This window comes from Taudactylus pleione, unplaced genomic scaffold (genome assembly GCF_031769625.1).
Source record: "Taudactylus pleione unplaced genomic scaffold, aTauple2 ptg000445l, whole genome shotgun sequence".
In the NCBI taxonomy this organism is placed as follows: domain Eukaryota; kingdom Metazoa; phylum Chordata; class Amphibia; order Anura; family Myobatrachidae; genus Taudactylus; species Taudactylus pleione.
Window position 1 is genome coordinate 143945 of NW_028284847.1, and position 22293 is coordinate 166237.

Genomic DNA, 22293 nt, shown 5'->3' on the forward strand with positions numbered 1-22293 from the left:
TTTTTTTACTTAAAAATATGCACAAATCAACCATTTGCTGCATTTTTAAAGGACTTTTTTTTTCTTTGGGACAGTAATCACCAACCATTACTACTGTTAAACTATTTTTTTTTTTTATAGATTTTTTGGGGTACAGGCTGTTCCTCTTTTTATGGATTACATTTCTTGCAGGTATCAGCTGAAATTTTTTTTTTTGCAACCATTAATTTTTAATTGAATGCTGCGGACATCAAGTGCACGCATAACCTGCAGCATTTAAAAAATGGTCAACATGCACCCATAATTTTTTGCAGCCAAAATTACGTGGGCTATTGAATATGCCCTTCAATATGGTGTATGGTGAGCGTGTGTGTATATATATGTATATATATATATATATTAAAAAAATCACAAAGATAATTACTGCACGCTTGTAAGACACAACTTCTCATGACCAGACTCCTTTATATAAGAACTAAAATTCAGTGTTCTAAACGGGAACTTCATGTTGAAGCGCTTGGTTCCGAAATGTTCACAACTGTGGGAGCTCTCACATACAGTTGCATTTCATTTGAATTCAATTGAAACATTTTAAATCATGCAGACCAAGAACAAATGATGCGTCCACTGAAGAAATCTACTTGCACCAGGGTTTATTAAGGCATATATTTACGTAAGGGGTGATTCCATATATTTATTTTTTTATTTGTAATTAACAAAAAGCTTTACTAATTTTTTTTTTTTGTCTTCAGCATTACAGAATATTCTGTGTTGATTGGTGCAAAAATGTCAGAATAAATCTGGTTTGACGCCGTGATGGCAGAAATTAAAACATGATTAAATGCCAAAGGGGATGAACAATAACGGCAGCATTTGCGCCTTCTCGTGCCCACGTGTGTTCATACTCATTTACAGCGAAGAGTATCAGTGACATGCTGAGGATCATTACTGCCTTTACGTCACAATCGCCACTTGCGCTCACAATTAACACGGAACGCCAGACGTACATTAATGTGAAAATAACAGAACATGTCTTCTATGCGTCCTGACGAATCCCGTTTTATTTGAGCAGACTACTGATCGCCGATTCCTAATGTGGCTTCACTACACCATCATCCCTCCATTCTTTAAGTATGTTTCCACAAAGCCACAGACAAGATCTGGTGGATTTGCGAGTCCACTGGTATCGGTGTATTAATTTTCATATGCAGTAACACTGGATTGTTTCGCGTGTTGGCTTGAAGCGATTACCTTACCCCAGCTCTATTCCTTTTAAATCTCTGCCACCAATGCAACAGCATTAATTTCATTACATCGGACGCCTACCGCCATCACAGGATCACAGTAGTGGCAAGAGTTTTGCTATCTGTGGGATTTCAGGTGGGCATTTAGATCACACTTGATCCCAAAACACTTCCCGCACTCAGAGCAAGAAAACGGTTTTTCTCCCGTGTGTCCCCTTTGGTGCCGAATGAGATCAGACTTACCGCTGTAACATTTCCCGCATTCGAAGCAAGAGTAGGGCTTCTCCCCGGTGTGGCTTCTCTGGTGCCTGACGAGGTTAGAGTTACTGATGAACCGCTTTCCGCATTCAGTGCAGAAATAGGGCTTCTCCCCAGTGTGAATTCTATGATGTGTGACAAGGTGTGAGTTACAGGTGAAGCATTTCCCGCACTCAAGGCAAAAATAGGGCTTCTCGCCCGTATGGATTCTCTGATGGGTCACGAGGTGCGAGCTGCTCCGAAAGCATTTCCCGCATTCGGAGCAGGAATACGGCTTCTCCCCGGTGTGCATTCTCCAGTGCATAACGAGCTCTGACTTACTATTGAAATATTTCCCGCACTCAGAGCAAGAGTAGCGTTTGCCTCCCTCGTGCCGATGGTAAACGAGTTCCGATTCCCAAGTAGGAAATTTCTCCCACTCGGAACGAGGAAATGCGCTCTCTTTTCTGTGAGCTGGCTGACGTCTGAACCGGCCTGACCTGGCATCAAAACAATCCTTGTCTATGGAGAAGGGAGTGGAGTGAACTGCCTGATGGATCAAGAGATCAGTTTCGGTAGCAAAGTTAACACCGCACAAAGGACACCAATACTGTTTATCTGCTGCGTGAATTTGGTGGTGAAAATCCAGCTTGGATTTATCAGCGAAACGCGCACCACATTCTGAACATGTCCATTTTTGTCCCATGGTTTGTAAGGATCCTGCTTCGTCCATGTTCGATGATATATACGGTGTATGATCGGAGGGTGTATAAATGTCAGTGGGGGGATGGTGTCCTCCATCACATGAGACGGATTCCTCCTTAATATGAGTAGATATATACTGTGTATGACCTGTGGGGGTATAATTGTCAGTGTCCGTGATGTTTCCTTCTTCGCACGACACAGATTCCTCCTTAATATGAGTAGATGTATACTGTGTATGATTTGAAGGTGTATAAATGGTGGGGTCACTGAGATTATCTTCTTCATCGGAGACAGATTTTTCCATAATGCCAGCAGATGGATTTAGCGAATGATCTCGAGTTGTATAGAGGTCAGTGTGTGTGAGGTCTCCTCCATCACATGAGACTGAATTCTCCTTAATATGAGTAGATGTATACTGTGTATGATTTGAAGGTGTATAAATGGTGGGGTCACTGAGATTTTCTTCTTCATCATCGGAGACCGATTTGTCCATAATACCAGCAGACGGATATCGCGGATGTTCTTGGGGAGTATACAGGTCAGTGTGTGTGAGTGTTCCTCCATCAAATGAAACCGAACCCTCTTTAATATGAGCAGATTTATATTGTGTATGATATGTGGGTGTATCAATGATGGTTTCACTGACGTTTTCTTCTTCATCGGAGACCGATTTTTCCATAATACCAGCAGACGGATATAGTGGATGATCTCGAGCTGTATAAAGGTCAGTGTGTGTGAGGTTTCCTCCATCACATGAGACCGAACCCTTTTTGATATGAGTAGATGTATACTGTATATGATATGTGGGTGTATCAATGGTGGTTTCACTGATATTTTCTTCTTCACCGGACACCGATTTTTCAATAATATCAGCAGACGGATGTTCTCGGGGAGTATAAATGTCAGTGTCTGTGAGGTCTCTTCCATCACATGAGACTGGTTCCTCCTTAATATGGGTAGATGTAGACTGAATATGATCTGTGGGTGTATAAATGTCAGTCTGCTTAAGAATTCCTGATTCCCCCTTACTATGAGTAGATGGATGTTCAGTGGCCGTATCTTTAGGGGAAACTGTTGGAAAGAAATGCATTGTGGTTAGATTTTCGATAAAAGTAATCCACATTACTACTAATCCTGCCATGTCGAATAAATAAAACAACGTGAAGCCACACTAGACTGCTCTCATCAATTTGATGTGCGCCAATTAGTCTGAATGTTTACTCGAAGTACCGCGATGCAGCGACCGCTACTTCTTCTTACGCCACATTCGTAGTGCTTCATCTGCGACTTTGTACGTGTAAAACTAATTCCTGTGCGGTTTAAGTCGCGGACTAGCATCTTTGTTACACTGTGAGTGGTGTTTCGATGCGCCTGCGATGCCAATAAGATGCAAATTTTTTTTAAAAAGAGACAATATGTTACTCTTCTCTCTCGGAGCAAATCGGTGGAGCTGTACGGCTTACGTACGCTATGGTGTATGAGGACACATCTATAGAGTACTTTTATTATGAATTATCGTTTTGATGTATCTCATCGCTAAAGAAATAATTATGTGTATGCATATATAGATGTAGACTTACCACGCAATCTGATGGACTGGTAACTCTCCATCATCAAATATTCGTACAGAGTTGCGTGCCCCAGGTACTTCCAGACCTATAAAGAGGGTGAAATAGATGATGACACCTTTTAGGAACTTTATACACCCAACGCACTGTTCCATGCATACGGTAACACTGAGCAGTCGGTCCTCCCTGGGACTGGCCTGGTTTCTGTACATGTGCACTAGCAGTCAGCGATTGGCGGCACTTGTGGTGGTGCACATGATGACACAATCACACATTGGATTGTGCTGAAAAGATCATACAAACACAAGCTTTCTGTAACCATTGGACGACTATAGTACGTGTTGTTTTGTTCCTATACGGCTTACTGTGAACCTGATTCTAATGGTGAACGGACCGCTGACCCACAGCTGGCTGGTGCCCTTTCTGCCTAATACTCCTGTTCCTCAGTAACCAGTTGTCTCTAACCGTCAATCGGCCTGTGTCCTGTTTTTCTATCTGGAGAGAACCAAATACGCTCAGAGGTTTGCAGCAAAAGACTGGCCAGAGGCTTGCGGCTGTAAGTAGAGCACCCCTTAGGTATTTCCAGGGCAACTAGCAGAGTTCTGCTGACACAGATACAGCCACATTTTACGGGTACATAAACTTTAACTGAGAACCGAGTAGTCCATCTGCGCAAACTGTACTAGCCAAACATTTCAGTAAATTGAACGACATGAGGTTTCGGGCGACGGGCGCTGTGGGGCCCAAAGCCATGGATTTGTGGTGGCATTTATCATATGGGAGGTTCTCCATTGCTTGTTTATTTTGTACCACCAGGCTCCAAGGAGAGAGTGCAACTTATTCACCAAAAACTAAACTTGATTTCCTTATATGCTATACTATGCCCGAGGTTGGCTCCCTCCATACTGCACAGATCTCCCTTTATGCTCGGGGAGACACGGAATAACAAATATACACCAATTTTTTGGAACCAAAGTGGTCAACAGGTGGAGATTGCTTGTCAGTAACGCGTCACCTCAGGGTCTAGTGCCCACTGGTGGGACCGTTCGGTTGGTCGAATCACTGTGGAGGCTAGTTATGGACTGGTAGCTGGGGCTGGGGCGTGTTACTGTATAATGTCCCATTGCCAGCAGTACTCACCTCTCCAGTCAGCAGATGAATGATCTTGTTGGTGAGTCCTAGTATCCTCAGGTCATAGTGTCTCTCATGTATCAGTGAGGGAGGTGGAGGCACCGTGATGGGGCGCTGGGGTCTGCCTGATCCTTCTGAGACACGGGTGTGGCTGTTGGGTGTCACATGCTCCCTAGATGTCTTATTCACTACTGTGTAATCCTGTGTAGTAAAGCATAAATCAAAACATATCATCTTTCAGGAAAAAGCAAATAATACACTTAAAATAGGAAAAGTCTACTTTCCATGCCATAAACACATAATGCAATAATCACATGTCTTTTAGGACTACTGTGTAAAGGGTATTTTCTGTAATTGTTACCCAATTAAACCCCCAGACTCCCTCACCTCCCCAGTCAGGTCCCTGTGTAGGTAATACAGATAATAGTGATGTCACTGTGACACTCCCAGACTCCCTCACCTCCCCAGTCAGGTCTCTGTGTTAGTAATAGAGATAATAGTGATGTCACTGTGACACTCCCAGACTCCCTCACCTCCCCAGTCAGGTCCCTGTGTTAGCAATAGGGATAATAGTGATGTCACTGTGACACTCCCAGACTCCCTCACCTCCCCAGTCAGGTCCCTGTGTTAGTAATGGAGATAAAAGTGATGTCACTGTGACACTCCCAGACTCCCTCACCTCCCCAGTCAGGTCCATATGTTAGTAATAGAGATAATAGTAATGTCACTGACACTCCCAGACTCCCTCATCTTCTCAGTCTGGTCCTTGTGTTAATAACAGAGATAATAATGATGTAATTGTGACAATCCAAGGGGTAAGTTTACAAAAGTGGGCGTTTTTAGAAGTCGAGATGTTGCCCATAGCAACAAACCAAATTCTAGAAGGTGCTAGTGAAATGTTAAATAGAATCTGATTGGTTGCTATGGACAACATCTCCATATCTAAAAACTCTCACTTTAGTAAATATACCCCCTAGACTCCCTCACCTCCCCAGTCAGGTCCCTGTGTTAGTAATAGAGATAATAGTGATGTCACTGTAACACTCCCAGACTCACTCACCTCTCCATTCAGCAAGTAGATGATCTCCAGGGTTATATTTAATATCATCTCCGCCATGTGACTCCTGTCTTTGTCCATCCTTGGTGCATCCATTAAATAATACACAACGTCTTTATGTATTGATGACTTTGACCTTCTTGACAATAAATATCAAATAACCTACAAAAAAACCCATCAATTTAGAAGCAGCAAAGAAACAATACAATATAAAATCATAAAACAACAAAATATCATTCAGGCAAATAAATGACAAATATGTTACTTGTGTACACTTCCACTCCTCACTATATGTACTACAAAAATATAGCCTAGGCCAGTGGTGCTCAACCACTTTTTCTTAGCTGAGACTGAAATGTCAGTGGCCCGCTATGCCAGGACCCCGAGGTTTAGCGGACTTGTACGCCAGGACCCCGAGGGTTAGCGAGCTGATACCCCAGGACCCCGAGGGTTAGCGAGCTGATACCCCAGGACCCCGAGGGTTAGTGGACTGATAGAAGGTGTAGGATTTAGATGGATGATAATATAGAGATGGTGTAGGAATGGGAGGGATGATAATATAGAAGGTGTAGGAATGGGAGGGATGATAATATCGAAGGTGTGGGAATAGGAGGGATAAGGTAGTAGGTGTAGGAATGGGAGTGATGATAATATAGAAGGTGTAGGAATGGGAGGGATGATAAGGTAGAATGTGTAGGAATGGGAGGGATGATAAGGTAGAATGTGTAGGAATGGGAGGGATGATGATAATATAGAAGGTGTAGGAGCAGGAGGGATGACAAAATAGAGAAGGTGTATTAATGAGAGAGATGATAATATAGAGAAGGTGTAGGAATGGGAGGGATGATAATATAGATGGAGTATGAATGGGAGGGATGATAAATTAGTAGGTATAGGAATGGGAGGGATGATAAGGTAGTAGGCGCAGGAATGGGAGGGATTATAATATAGAAGGTGTAGGAATGGGAGGGATGATAATATAGAGAAGGTGTAGGAGTGGGAGGGATGAGAAATTAGAAGGTGTAGGAATGGGAGGGATGATAATATAGAAGGTGTGGGAATGGGAGGGATGACAAGATAGAATATGTAGGAATGGGAGGGATGATAATGTAGAAGGTGTAGGAATGGGAGGGATGATAATATAGAAGGTGTAGGAATGGGAGGGATGATAAATTAGTAGGTGTAGGAATGGGAGGGATGATAATATAGAAGGTGTAGGAATGAATGGGGTGATAAGGTAGGTGGTGTAGGAATGATAATATAGAAGGAGTAGGAATGGGAGGGATGATGATAATATAGAAGGTGTAGGAATGGGAGGGATGATAATATAGAAGGTGTGGGAATGGGAGGGATAAGGTAGTAGGCGCAGGAATGGGAGGGATGATAATATAGAAGGTGTAGGAATGGGAGGGATGATAATATAGAAGGTGTAGGAATGGGAGGGATGATAATATAGATGGAGTATGAATGGGAGGGATGATAAATTAGTAGGTATAGGAATGGGAGGGATGATAATATAGAAGGTGTAGGAATGGGAGGGATGATAATATAGAAGGTGTAGGAATGGGAGGGATGATAATATAGATGGAGTATGAATGGGAGGGATGATAAATTAGTAGGTATAGGAATGGGAGGGATGATAATATAGAAGGTGTAGGAATGGGAGGGATGATAATATAGAAGGTGTGGGAATGGGAGGGATAAGGTAGTAGGCGCAGGAATGGGAGGGATTATAATATAGATGGAGTATGAATGGGAGGGATGATAAATTAGTAGGTATAGGAATGGGAGGGATGATAATATAGAAGGTGTGGGAATGGGAGGGATAAGGTAGTAGGCGCAGGAATGGGAGGGATGATAATATAGAAGGTGTAGGAATGGGAGGGATGATAATATAGTAGGCGCAGGAATGGGAGGGATGATAATATAGAAGGTGTAGGAATGGGAGGGATGATAATATAGAAGGTGTGGGAATAGGAGGGATAAAGTAGTAGGCGCAGGAATGGGAGGGATTATAATATAGAAGGTTTAGGAATGGGAGTTATGATAATATAGACGGTGTAGGAATGGGAGGGATGATAATATAGATGGAGTATGAATGGGAGGGATGATAAATTAGTAGGTATAGGAATGGGAAGGATGATAATATAGAAGGTGTAGGAATGGGAGGGATGATAAATTAGCAGGTGTAGGAATGGGAGGGATGATCATATAGAAGGTGTAGGAATGGGAGGGATGAAAAGGTAGTAGGTGTAGGAATGGGTGGAATGAAAAAGTAGAAGGTGTAGGAATGGGAGGGATGATAAGTTAGTAGGTGTAGGAAAGGGAGGGATGATAATACAGAGAAGGAAGGTGTAGGAATGAATGGGATGATAAGGTAGTAGGTGTAGGAATGAATGGGGTGATAAGGTAGGTGGTGTAGGAATGAATGGGGTGATAAGGTAGGTGGTGTAGGAATGTGAGGGATAATAATATAGAAGGTGTAGGAATGGGACGGATGATAATATAGAAGGTGTAGGAATGGGAGGGATGATAATATAGATGGAGTATGAATGGGAGGGATGATAAATTAGTAGGTATAGGAATGGGAAGGATGATAATATAGAAGGTGTAGGAATGGGAGGGATGATAAATTAGCAGGTGTAGGAATGGGAGGGATGATCATATAGAAGGTGTAGGAATGGGAGGGATGAGAAATTAGAAGGTGTAGGAATGGGAGGGATGATCATATAGAAGGTGTAGGAATGAATGGGATGGTAAGGTAGTAGGTGTAGGAATGGGAGGGATGATAAATTAGTAGGTGTAGGAATGGGAGGGATGATAATATAGAAGGTGTGGGAATGGGAGGGATGAAAAGGTAGTAGGTGTAGGAATGGGTGGAATGAAAAAGTAGAAGGTGTAGGAATGGGAGGGATGATAAATTAGTAGGTGTAGGAATGGGAGGGATGATAATATAGATGGAGTATGAATGGGAGGGATGATAAATTAGCAGGTGTAGGAATGGGAGGGATGATCATATAGAAGGTGTAGGAATGGGAGGGATGATAAGTTAGTAGGTGTAGGAATGGGAGGGATGATAAGGTAGTAGGTGTAGGAATGAATGGGGTGATAAGGTAGGTGGTGTAGGAATGAATGGGGTGATAAGGTAGGTGGTGTAGGAATGTGAGGGATAATAATATAGAAGGTGTAGGAATGGGACGGATGATAATATAGAAGGTGTAGGACTGGGAGGGATGATAAATTAGTAGGTGTAGGAATGGGAGGGATGATAATATAGAAGGTGTGGGAATGGGAGGGATGAAAAGGTAGTAGGTGTAGGAATGGGTGGAATGAAAAAGTAGAAGGTGTAGGAATGGGAGGGATGATCATATAGAAGGTGTAGGAATGGGAGGGATGATAAATTAGCAGGTGTAGGAATGGGAGGGATGATCATATAGAAGGTGTAGGAATGGGAGGGATGATAAATTAGCAGGTGTAGGAATGGGAGGGATGATCATATAGAAGGTGTAGGAATGGGAGGGATGAGAAATTAGAAGGTGTAGGAATGGGAGGGATGATCATATAGAAGGTGTAGGAATGGGAGGGATGATAAGTTAGTAGGTGTAGGAATGGGAGGGATGATAAGGTAGTAGGTGTAGGAATGAATGGGGTGATAAGGTAGGTGGTGTAGGAATGAATGGGGTGATAAGGTAGGTGGTGTAGGAATGGGACGGATGATAATATAGAAGGTGTAGGACTGGGAGGGATGATAAATTAGTAGGTGTAGGAATGGGACGGATGATAATATAGAAGGTGTGGGAATGGGAGGGATGAAAAGGTAGTAGGTGTAGGAATGGGTGGAATGAAAAAGTAGAAGGTGTAGGAATGGGAGGGATGATAAGTTAGTAGGTGTAGGAAAGGGAGGGATGATAATACAGAGAAGGAAGGTGTAGGAATGAATGGGATGATAAGGTAGTAGGTGTAGGTATGAATGGGATGATAAGGTAGTAGGTGTAGGAATGAATGGGATGGTAAGGTAGTAGGTGTAGGAATGAATGGGATGGTAAGGTAGCAGGCGTAGGAATGGGAGGGATGATAAATTAGTAGGTGTAGGAATGGGAGGGATGATAATATAGATGGAGTATGAATGGGAGGGATGATAAATTAGTAGGTATAGGAATGGGAAGGATGATAATATAGAAGGTGTAGGAATGGGAGGGATGATAAATTAGCAGGTGTAGGAATGGGAGGGATGATCATATAGAAGGTGTAGGAATGGGAGGGATGAGAAATTAGAAGGTGTAGGAATGGGAGGGATGATCATATAGAAGGTGTAGGAATGGGAGGGATGATAAGTTAGTAGGTGTAGGAATGGGAGGGATGATAAGGTAGTAGGTGTAGGAATGAATGGGGTGATAAGGTAGGTGGTGTAGGAATGAATGGGGTGATAAGGTAGGTGGTGTAGGAATGTGAGGGATAATAATATAGAAGGTGTAGGAATGGGACGGATGATAATATAGAAGGTGTAGGACTGGGAGGGATGATAAATTAGTAGGTGTAGGAATGGGACGGATGATAATATAGAAGGTGTGGGAATGGGAGGGATGAAAAGGTAGTAGGTGTAGGAATGGGTGGAATGAAAAAGTAGAAGGTGTAGGAATGGGAGGGATGATAAGTTAGTAGGTGTAGGAAAGGGAGGGATGATAATACAGAGAAGGAAGGTGTAGGAATGAATGGGATGATAAGGTAGTAGGTGTAGGTATGAATGGGATGATAAGGTAGTAGGTGTAGGAATGAATGGGATGGTAAGGTAGTAGGTGTAGGAATGAATGGGATGGTAAGGTAGCAGGCGTAGGAATGGGAGGGATGATAAATTAGTAGGTGTAGGAATGGGAGGGATGATAATATAGATGGAGTATGAATGGGAGGGATGATAAATTAGTAGGTATAGGAATGGGAAGGATGATAATATAGAAGGTGTAGGAATGGGAGGGATGATAAATTAGCAGGTGTAGGAATGGGAGGGATGATCATATAGAAGGTGTAGGAATGGGAGGGATGAGAAATTAGAAGGTGTAGGAATGGGAGGGATGATCATATAGAAGGTGTAGGAATGGGAGGGATGATAAGTTAGTAGGTGTAGGAATGGGAGGGATGATAAGGTAGTAGGTGTAGGAATGAATGGGGTGATAAGGTAGGTGGTGTAGGAATGAATGGGGTGATAAGGTAGGTGGTGTAGGAATGTGAGGGATAATAATATAGAAGGTGTAGGAATGGGACGGATGATAATATAGAAGGTGTAGGACTGGGAGGGATGATAAATTAGTAGGTGTAGGAATGGGAGGGATGATAATATAGAAGGTGTGGGAATGGGAGGGATGAAAAGGTAGTAGGTGTAGGAATGGGTGGAATGAAAAAGTAGAAGGTGTAGGAATGGGAGGGATGATAAGTTAGTAGGTGTAGGAAAGGGAGGGATGATAATACAGAGAAGGAAGGTGTAGGAATGAATGGGATGATAAGGTAGTAGGTGTAGGTATGAATGGGATGATAAGGTAGTAGGTGTAGGAATGAATGGGATGGTAAGGTAGTAGGTGTAGGAATGAATGGGATGGTAAGGTAGCAGGCGTAGGAATGGGAGGGATGATAAATTAGTAGGTGTAGGAATGGGAGGGATGATAATATAGATGGAGTATGAATGGGAGGGATGATAAATTAGTAGGTATAGGAATGGGAAGGATGATCATATAGAAGGTGTAGGAATGGGAGGGATGATAAGGTAGTAGGTGTAGGAATGAATGGGGTGATAAGGTAGGTGGTGTAGGAATGAATGGGGTGATAAGGTTGGTGGTGTAGGAATGTGAGGGATAATAATATAGAAGGTGTAGGAATGGGACGGATGATAATATAGAAGGTGTAGGACTGGGAGGGATGATAAATTAGTAGGTGTAGGAATGGGAGGGATGATCATATAGAAGGTGTGGGAATGGGAGGGATGAAAAGGTAGTAGGTGTAGGAATGGGTGGAATGAAAAAGTAGAAGGTGTAGGAATGGGAGGGATGATAAGGTAGTAGGTGTAGGAATGAATGGGGTGATAAGGTAGGTGGTGTAGGAATGAATGGGGTGATAAGGTAGATGGTGTAGGAATGTGAGGGATAATAATATAGAAGGTGTAGGAATGGGACGGATGATAATATAGAAGGTGTAGGACTGGGAGGGATGATAAATTAGTAGGTGTAGGAATGGGAGGGATGATAATATAGAAGGTGTGGGAATGGGAGGGATGAAAAGGTAGTAGGTGTAGGAATGGGTGGAATGAAAAAGTAGAAGGTGTAGGAATGGGAGGGATGATAAGTTAGTAGGTGTAGGAAAGGGAGGGATGATAATACAGAGAAGGAAGGTGTAGGAATGAATGGGATGATAAGGTAGTAGGTGTAGGTATGAATGGGATGATAAGGTAGTAGGTGTAGGAATGAATGGGATGGTAAGGTAGTAGGTGTAGGAATGAATGGGATGGTAAGGTAGCAGGCGTAGGAATGGGAGGGATGATAAATTAGTAGGTGTAGGAATGGGAGGGATGATAATATAGATGGAGTATGAATGGGAGGGATGATAAATTAGTAGGTATAGGAATGGGAAGGATGATAATATAGAAGGTGTAGGAATGGGAGGGATGATAAATTAGCAGGTGTAGGAATGGGAGGGATGATCATATAGAAGGTGTAGGAATGGGAGGGATGAGAAATTAGAAGGTGTAGGAATGGGAGGGATGATCATATAGAAGGTGTAGGAATGGGAGGGATGATAAGTTAGTAGGTGTAGGAATGGGAGGGATGATAAGGTAGTAGGTGTAGGAATGAATGGGGTGATAAGGTAGGTGGTGTAGGAATGAATGGGGTGATAAGGTAGGTGGTGTAGGAATGTGAGGGATAATAATATAGAAGGTGTAGGAATGGGACGGATGATAATATAGAAGGTGTAGGACTGGGAGGGATGATAAATTAGTAGGTGTAGGAATGGGAGGGATGATAATATAGAAGGTGTGGGAATGGGAGGGATGAAAAGGTAGTAAGTGTAGGAATGGGTGGAATGAAAAAGTAGAAGGTGTAGGAATGGGAGGGATGATAAGTTAGTAGGTGTAGGAAAGGGAGGGATGATAATACAGAGAAGGAAGGTGTAGGAATGAATGGGATGATAAGGTAGTAGGTGTAGGTATGAATGGGATGATAAGGTAGTAGGTGTAGGAATGAATGGGATGGTAAGGTAGTAGGTGTAGGAATGAATGGGATGGTAAGGTAGCAGGCGTAGGAATGGGAGGGATGATAAATTAGTAGGTGTAGGAATGGGAGGGATGATAATATAGATGGAGTATGAATGGGAGGGATGATAAATTAGTAGGTATAGGAATGGGAAGGATGATAATATAGAAGGTGTAGGAATGGGAGGGATGATAAATTAGCAGGTGTAGGAATGGGAGGGATGATCATATAGAAGGTGTAGGAATGGGAGGGATGAGAAATTAGAAGGTGTAGGAATGGGAGGGATGATCATATAGAAGGTGTAGGAATGGGAGGGATGATAAGTTAGTAGGTGTAGGAATGGGAGGGATGATAAGGTAGTAGGTGTAGGAATGAATGGGGTGATAAGGTAGGTGGTGTAGGAATGAATGGGGTGATAAGGTAGGTGGTGTAGGAATGTGAGGGATAATAATATAGAAGGTGTAGGAATGGGACGGATGATAATATAGAAGGTGTAGGACTGGGAGGGATGATAAATTAGTAGGTGTAGGAATGGGAGGGATGATAATATAGAAGGTGTGGGAATGGGAGGGATGAAAAGGTAGTAGGTGTAGGAATGGGTGGAATGAAAAAGTAGAAGGTGTAGGAATGGGAGGGATGATAAGTTAGTAGGTGTAGGAAAGGGAGGGATGATAATACAGAGAAGGAAGGTGTAGGAATGAATGGGATGATAAGGTAGTAGGTGTAGGTATGAATGGGATGATAAGGTAGTAGGTGTAGGAATGAATGGGATGGTAAGGTAGTAGGTGTAGGAATGAATGGGATGGTAAGGTAGCAGGCGTAGGAATGGGAGGGATGATAAATTAGTAGGTGTAGGAATGGGAGGGATGATAATATAGATGGAGTATGAATGGGAGGGATGATAAATTAGTAGGTATAGGAATGGGAAGGATGATAATATAGAAGGTGTAGGAATGGGAGGGATGATAAATTAGCAGGTGTAGGAATGGGAGGGATGATCATATAGAAGGTGTAGGAATGGGAGGGATGAGAAATTAGAAGGTGTAGGAATGGGAGGGATGATCATATAGAAGGTGTAGAAATGGGAGGGATGATAAGTTAGTAGGTGTAGGAATGGGAGGGATGATAAGGTAGTAGGTGTAGGAATGAATGGGGTGATAAGGTAGGTGGTGTAGGAATGAATGGGGTGATAAGGTAGGTGGTGTAGGAATGTGAGGGATAATAATATAGAAGGTGTAGGAATGGGACGGATGATAATATAGAAGGTGTAGGACTGGGAGGGATGATAAATTAGTAGGTGTAGGAATGGGAGGGATGATCATATAGAAGGTGTGGGAATGGGAGGGATGAAAAGGTAGTAGGTGTAGGAATGGGTGGAATGAAAAAGTAGAAGGTGTAGGAATGGGAGGGATGATAAGTTAGTAGGTGTAGGAAAGGGAGGGATGATAATACAGAGAAGGAAGGTGTAGGAATGAATGGGATGATAAGGTAGTAGGTGTAGGTATGAATGGGATGATAAGGTAGTAGGTGTAGGAATGAATGGGATGGTAAGGTAGTAGGTGTAGGAATGAATGGGATGGTAAGGTAGCAGGCGTAGGAATGGGAGGGATGATAAATTAGTAGGTGTAGGAATGGGAGGGATGATAATATAGATGGAGTATGAATGGGAGGGATGATAAATTAGTAGGTATAGGAATGGGAAGGATGATAATATAGAAGGTGTAGGAATGGGAGGGATGATAAATTAGCAGGTGTAGGAATGGGAGGGATGATCATATAGAAGGTGTAGGAATGGGAGGGATGAGAAATTAGAAGGTGTAGGAATGGGAGGGATGATCATATAGAAGGTGTAGGAATGGGAGGGATGATAAGTTAGTAGGTGTAGGAATGGGAGGGATGATAAGGTAGTAGGTGTAGGAATGAATGGGGTGATAAGGTAGGTGGTGTAGGAATGAATGGGGTGATAAGGTAGGTGGTGTAGGAATGTGAGGGATAATAATATAGAAGGTGTAGGAATGGGACGGATGATAATATAGAAGGTGTAGGAATGGGACGGATGATAATATAGAAGGTGTAGGAATGGGAGGGATGATCATATAGAAGGTGTGGGAATGGGAGGGATGAAAAGGTAGTAGGTGTAGGAATGGGTGGAATGAAAAAGTAGAAGGTGTAGGAATGGGAGGGATGATAATACAGAGAAGGAAGGTGTAGGAATGAATGGGATGATAAGGTAGCAGGCGTAGGAATGGGAGGGATGATAAATTAGTAGGTGTAGGAATGGGAGGGATGATAATATAGAAGGTGTGGGAATGGGAGGGATGAAAAGGTAGTAGGTGTAGGAATGGGTGGAATGAAAAAGTAGAAGGTGTAGGAATGGGAGGGATGATAAGTTAGTAGGTGTAGGAAAGGGAGGGATGATAATACAGAGAAGGAAGGTGTAGGAATGAATGGGATGATAAGGTAGTAGGTGTAGGTATGAATGGGATGATAAGGTAGTAGGTGTAGGAATGAATGGGATGGTAAGGTAGTAGGTGTAGGAATGAATGGGATGGTAAGGTAGCAGGCGTAGGAATGGGAGGGATGATAAATTAGTAGGTGTAGGAATGGGAGGGATGATAATATAGATGGAGTATGAATGGGAGGGATGATAAATTAGTAGGTATAGGAATGGGAAGGATGATAATATAGAAGGTGTAGGAATGGGAGGGATGATAAATTAGCAGGTGTAGGAATGGGAGGGATGATCATATAGAAGGTGTAGGAATGGGAGGGATGAGAAATTAGAAGGTGTAGGAATGGGAGGGATGATCATATAGAAGGTGTAGGAATGGGAGGGATGATAAGTTAGTAGGTGTAGGAATGGGAGGGATGATAAGGTAGTAGGTGTAGGAATGAATGGGGTGATAAGGTAGGTGGTGTAGGAATGAATGGGGTGATAAGGTAGGTGGTGTAGGAATGTGAGGGATAATAATATAGAAGGTGTAGGAATGGGACGGATGATAATATAGAAGGTGTAGGACTGGGAGGGATGATAAATTAGTAGGTGTAGGAATGGGAGGGATGATCATATAGAAGGTGTGGGAATGGGAGGGATGAAAAGGTAGTAGGTGTAGGAATGGGTGGAATGAAAAAGTAGAAGGTGTAGGAATGGGAGGGATGATAAGTTAGTAGGTGTAGGAAAGGGAGGGATGATAATACAGAGAAGGAAGGTGTAGGAATGAATGGGATGATAAGGTAGTAGGTGTAGGTATGAATGGGATGATAAGGTAGTAGGTGTAGGAATGAATGGGATGGTAAGGTAGTAGGTGTAGGAATGAATGGGATGGTAAGGTAGCAGGCGTAGGAATGGGAGGGATGATAAATTAGTAGGTGTAGGAATGGGAGGGATGATAATATAGATGGAGTATGAATGGGAGGGATGATAAATTAGTAGGTATAGGAATGGGAAGGATGATAATATAGAAGGTGTAGGAATGGGAGGGATGATAAATTAGCAGGTGTAGGAATGGGAGGGATGATCATATAGAAGGTGTAGGAATGGGAGGGATGAGAAATTAGAAGGTGTAGGAATGGGAGGGATGATCATATAGAAGGTGTAGGAATGGGAGGGATGATAAGTTAGTAGGTGTAGGAATGGGAGGGATGATAAGGTAGTAGGTGTAGGAATGAATGGGGTGATAAGGTAGGTGGTGTAGGAATGAATGGGGTGATAAGGTAGGTGGTGTAGGAATGTGAGGGATAATAATATAGAAGGTGTAGGAATGGGACGGATGATAATATAGAAGGTGTAGGACTGGGAGGGATGATAAATTAGTAGGTGTAGGAATGGGAGGGATGATCATATAGAAGGTGTGGGAATGGGAGGGATGAAAAGGTAGTAGGTGTAGGAATGGGTGGAATGAAAAAGTAGAAGGTGTAGGAATGGGAGGGATGATAAGTTAGTAGGTGTAGGAAAGGGAGGGATGATAATACAGAGAAGGAAGGTGTAGGAATGAATGGGATGATAAGGTAGTAGGTGTAGGTATGAATGGGATGATAAGGTAGTAGGTGTAGGAATGAATGGGATGGTAAGGTAGTAGGTGTAGGAATGAATGGGATGGTAAGGTAGCAGGCGTAGGAATGGGAGGGATGATAAATTAGTAGGTGTAGGAATGGGAGGGATGATAATATAGATGGAGTATGAATGGGAGGGATGATAAATTAGTAGGTATAGGAATGGGAAGGATGATAATATAGAAGGTGTAGGAATGGGAGGGATGATAAATTAGCAGGTGTAGGAATGGGAGGGATGATCATATAGAAGGTGTAGGAATGGGAGGGATGAGAAATTAGAAGGTGTAGGAATGGGAGGGATGATCATATAGAAGGTGTAGGAATGGGAGGGATGATAAGTTAGTAGGTGTAGGAATGGGAGGGATGATAAGGTAGTAGGTGTAGGAATGAATGGGGTGATAAGGTAGGTGGTGTAGGAATGAATGGGGTGATAAGGTAGGTGGTGTAGGAATGTGAGGGATAATAATATAGAAGGTGTAGGAATGGGACGGATGATAATATAGAAGGTGTAGGACTGGGAGGGATGATAAATTAGTAGGTGTAGGAATGGGAGGGATGATAATATAGAAGGTGTGGGAATGGGAGGGATGAAAAGGTAGTAGGTGTAGGAATGGGTGGAATGAAAAAGTAGAAGGTGTAGGAAAGGGAGGGATGATAAGTTAGTAGGTGTAGGAATGGGAGGGATGATAATACAGAGAAGGAAGGTGTAGGAATGAATGGGATGACACGGTAGTAGGTGTAGGAATGAATGGGATGATAAGGTGGTAGGTGTAGGAATGAATGGGATGGTAAGGTAGTAGGTGTAGGAATTAATGAGATGGTAAGGTAGCAGGTGTAGGAATGGGAGGGATGGTAAGGTAGTAGGTGTAGGAATTAATGAGATGGTAAGGTAGCAGGTGTAGGAATGGGAGGGATGATAAATTAGTAGGTGTAGGAATGGGAGGGATGATAAATTAGTAGGTGTAGGAATGGGAGGGATGATAATATAGAAGGTGTGGGAATGGGAGGGATGAAAAGGTAGTAGGTGTAGGAATGGGTGGAATGAAAAAGTAGAAGGTGTAGGAAAGGGAGGGATGATAAGTTAGTAGGTGTAGGAATGGGAGGGATGATAATACAGAGAAGGAAGGTGTAGGAATGAATGGGATGACACGGTAGTAGGTGTAGGAATGAATGGGATGATAAGGTGGTAGGTGTAGGAATGAATGGGATGGTAAGGTAGTAGGTGTAGGAATTAATGAGATGGTAAGGTAGCAGGTGTAGGAATGGGAGGGATGGTAAGGTAGTAGGTGTAGGAATTAATGAGATGGTAAGGTAGCAGGTGTAGGAATGGGAGGGATGATAAATTAGTAGGTGTAGGAATGGGAGGGATGATAAATTAGTAGGTGTAGGAATGGGAGGGATGATAATACAGAGAAGGAAGGTGTAGGAATGAATGGGATGGTAAGGTAGCAGGCGTAGGAATGAATGGGATGGTAAGGTAGCAGGCGTAGGAATGGGAGGGATGATAAGTTAGTAGGTGTAGGAATGGGTGGAATGAAAAAGTAGAAGGTGTAGGAATGGGAGGGGTGATAATATAGGTGTAGGAATGGGAGGGATGATAAGTTAGTAGGTGTAGGAAAGGGAGGGATGATAAGTTAGTAGGTGTAGGAATGGGAGGGATGATAAGTTAGTAGGTGTAGGAATGGGAGGGATGATAAGTTAGTAGGTGTAGGAATGGGAGGGATGATAAGTTAGTAGGTGTAGGAATGGGAGGGATGATAATACAGAGAAGGAAGGCGTAGGAATGAATGGGATGGTAAGGTAGTAGGTGTAGGAATGAATGGGATGGTAAGGTAGTAGGTGTAGGAATGAATGGGATGGTAAGGTAGTAGGTGTAGGAATGAATGGGATGGTAAGGTAGTAGGTGTAGGAATGAATGGGATGGTAAGGTAGTAGGTGTAGGAATGAATGGGATGGTAAGGTAGCAGGCGTAGGAATGGGAGGGATGATAATATAGAGAAGGTTTCATAGAAAATGGGCCTCAGACTGCACACTGAACATATATATATAAATTGGAGGTGCTACCTGTGGAGACCATTGATATGTACACAAAAAGAAATAAAAGTGCACAACTCCAAATTATATGATTATATATAAATAAATACATTTTGCAGTAAATAGAGGTTTTTGGCATAATGTTGGCCAAGGTTATGGGCCTACCCACCACATCCGGGTAACCTCTGTAGGGTAGGTCCCTAACATACTAGGGTTCATATCCAGAGCGCAGGACACCCCAAAACTAGCCCAGCTAAGCCACCCCAAGGCACCGCTATAATAGGAAAAGTGAAGTGTAAAGGAAATAGTTAAGAGCAGCCGCAGCTGCATATAAAGAATTCTTCCTTTACACTTCACTTTCCTATAGTTTTATAGACAATTATTAATTTCATTTATTTTTGGTAGTTTCTGGTTGCATTTATGTAACAATTTATCATTATCATGAATTTTTAAGATTATTGTATTTTATCATTGTTCATTTTTGTTAGAATCATCATAGATCTTAAAGTCTATTTAAATCCCGATCATGTGATAAGATACCACTCATGTGACTACTTAAGAATCATGGGATATGTAGTCCCAGACTTGGTATCAGTGCCGATATGAACACCGGCTTATTATACAACTCCCGGTCACTGAATTAGCCTGGTTTCGTGAGACCAGTACTTTGCGGTCACATGACAAATGACGACTCATGTGACTGCTGCTGGGATTTATGGGATATGAAGTCCCGTGTATACTGTTTTTATTTAGAGTAAGGACGTTATGATCAGTAGACTGCGGTATTCTGGGTGATGGGATAAGGAATGTCCCACAGATTTATCCCCGGAGACTCATGGGACATGTAGTCTTTTTTTATGTATATGGGTATGTAAACAAGGGCTATACACCCCATCGGAGCTATAGTCTGATCTCTTTGGAGCACATTCTAGTGATCTTTAAATAGACGCCCAGATTGATTTTATTTATAATAGGAGATATTTATTTGCAGTTCTATTGCTCATTGCAATATCTTTACCCCCATGTTCCGGCGGACTTCTGCGTCACGTGGGTAGTCATGTGCCGCGGAAGAAAGCCGGTAAGTTGAGCAGGGGAGATAAAAATGTTTTTTATGTTTAGATGTATGATGTGACATGTAGGATTTTAGGTATATTTATATAATAAACATTGGACGGAATTGGTATGCGGCGGTTCGATTCCCGGCAGCGGCAGCCCGACAGCGCTGGAAATCCCGATCGTGGATAGGTGAGTATCTACTAACCTAACCCCCCTAACCCTCCTTAGGAGTGCCTAACCCTAACCTCCCCCCCAAGTGCCTAACCCTAATCCCCCCTCTAAATGCCTAACCCTAACCACCCCCTTCCCTGCTGCCTAAACCTAAGTCCCCCCCGGGGGTGCCTAACCCTAACCCTCCCCCTAGCCTAACCCTAACCCTCCCGGGGGGGGTGCCTAACCCTAAGTCCCCCCCGGGAGCCCTAAACCATATCCCTCCCCCCCCGCGGCTGTCCGCTCGCGGCGCCCGGCATCACTACGATCGGGATGCCGGGCGCCGGTCTCCCGGCGTCGGGGAAATGCCGGGCGTCTACATCTAGATGCCCGGCATTTCACCCTTGCCGGGATATGACAGTCGGGAAGCCGGCTGCCGGTATTTAGGCAGTCGGCTTCCCGATTGCATACCCATTGGACAGCTGATTATTTGCATTTTTACGTATTTCTATGCACTCAAATTAGTAGCCATGATTGACAGATTGATTAATACATGTGCCACTTATTTCCTGATTGGGAACCATATATATATATATATATATATATATATATATATATGCCACTATGGATCATTTGTGAATATGCTCCTGAGGAAGCTGGATGTATCTCTGACCAGCGAAACGCGTTGAGCTTATGAGGACTGGTGATACTCCCTCCTACTGCTGATGACCTTTAACCCTGTTACCTTTGGCATCATTTCTTCTCCGGTGGAAACATCACAGCCCTGAAAATTACCATTTCGGCCGCTGCATGCCGCCAAGGACTGCGAATACATTGTGACCTATACCGGTAATTTCATCGCCTAAGGGATATTTTAGTCATATCAATAACTTTTCCAGCACAGGATTATGCTCATTTTTGGAGAGGGCATCCACTAAGGAACTGATTACATCACCGTCTCGTCCCTTCTATATATATATATTTTTTTGTGGCACTAATTATATATATTTTTTATTTACTTTTCATATTTATGTTTTGTGTCTTCATTTATTTTGTTTCTTTATTAAATTGTTGTTTATTCGATTTCAGCTGTCCATTGAGATATTTCCTATTTTTTGGATTATTAGTACATATTTTTAGTTATAGCGCTGGTATATTATTTATCTATCTGCCTTGTTCTTACTAGGACCTTACACCCCCTATTTACCAGCTGCTCTCTGACAGCGCTCAGCTTTTTTCTGTTTTTATATAATATAGAATATATGTGACAGTGACTGGGGTGCGTGCAGGACATACTGCTAATCCGCCGCTGTGCGTACCAAGACGCAACCATCGGTTGAACCATCGAAGACTGCACAAGACCTGAGGAGGAGCAGAATCTCCGTCTTAGCCAATGCAACTGCGTCTTTAGATGGCGATACATCCGTGCCTAGCCAATTACGAATGCGTCTTAGTGCGCTGACCATCGGTACGCAGGCTGAAGACACTTGCGCCTCTGACTCAATGATGGGCAGTGTAATAATGAGGGGAGTGGGGACAGGGGGCACAGATGGGGGACTGGCAGGGAGTCACAGGGTGCAAAGTACAAGGTGGGTGAATGAGAGTGACATTTCCCACAACCCCCCTCTCTCACTCTGCTTAGCACCCAGCATCACTATACATGGGGAGGACACAGCAGCACCCACCTGAGGTCACTGCCAGGCAGCTGCTCCCCTTCCTTCCCTGCTGCTGCGTCCGGAGTCACACACTCACTGGCACTTGCCAGCAGTGCCAGGCAAGCGTCAGACCACGCCCTCTCACGCTGGTTGGTCAGTCCTCTCCTAACATTGCACAAGCGCTAGAGG

General features: G+C 43.2%; 1 protein-coding gene across 1 annotated transcript; it reads right to left on the reverse strand.

The window, feature by feature from the left end:
• Positions 1-339: 339 nt before the first annotated feature.
• On the reverse strand, positions 340-22230 carry LOC148505649 (uncharacterized). The gene is made up of 5 exons (XM_088447915.1): positions 22135-22230; positions 5925-6083; positions 4874-5065; positions 3746-3821; positions 340-3236 (listed from the first exon to the last, which is right to left on the reverse strand). Exons 2-5 carry the CDS (start codon positions 6015-6017, stop codon positions 1342-1344), a joined length of 2256 nt encoding a protein of 751 aa, XP_088304041.1. The 5' UTR covers positions 6018-6083; positions 22135-22230; the 3' UTR covers positions 340-1341.
• Positions 22231-22293: the final 63 nt, after the last annotated feature.

Bases quoted from the DNA above. Each gene is read 5' to 3' on its own strand.
- LOC148505649 (XM_088447915.1), bottom strand. From the start codon at position 6,017: ATGGATGCACCAAGGATGGACAAAGACAGGAGTCACATGGCGGAGATG. The intron at 5,066-5,924 runs GTGAGTGAGTCT...TTTACTACACAG, and splicing joins TCTACTTGCTGAATGGAGAG to GATTACACAGTAGTGAATAA. The intron at 3,822-4,873 runs GTGAGTACTGCT...CCCTCTTTATAG, and splicing joins TTCATCTGCTGACTGGAGAG to GTCTGGAAGTACCTGGGGCA.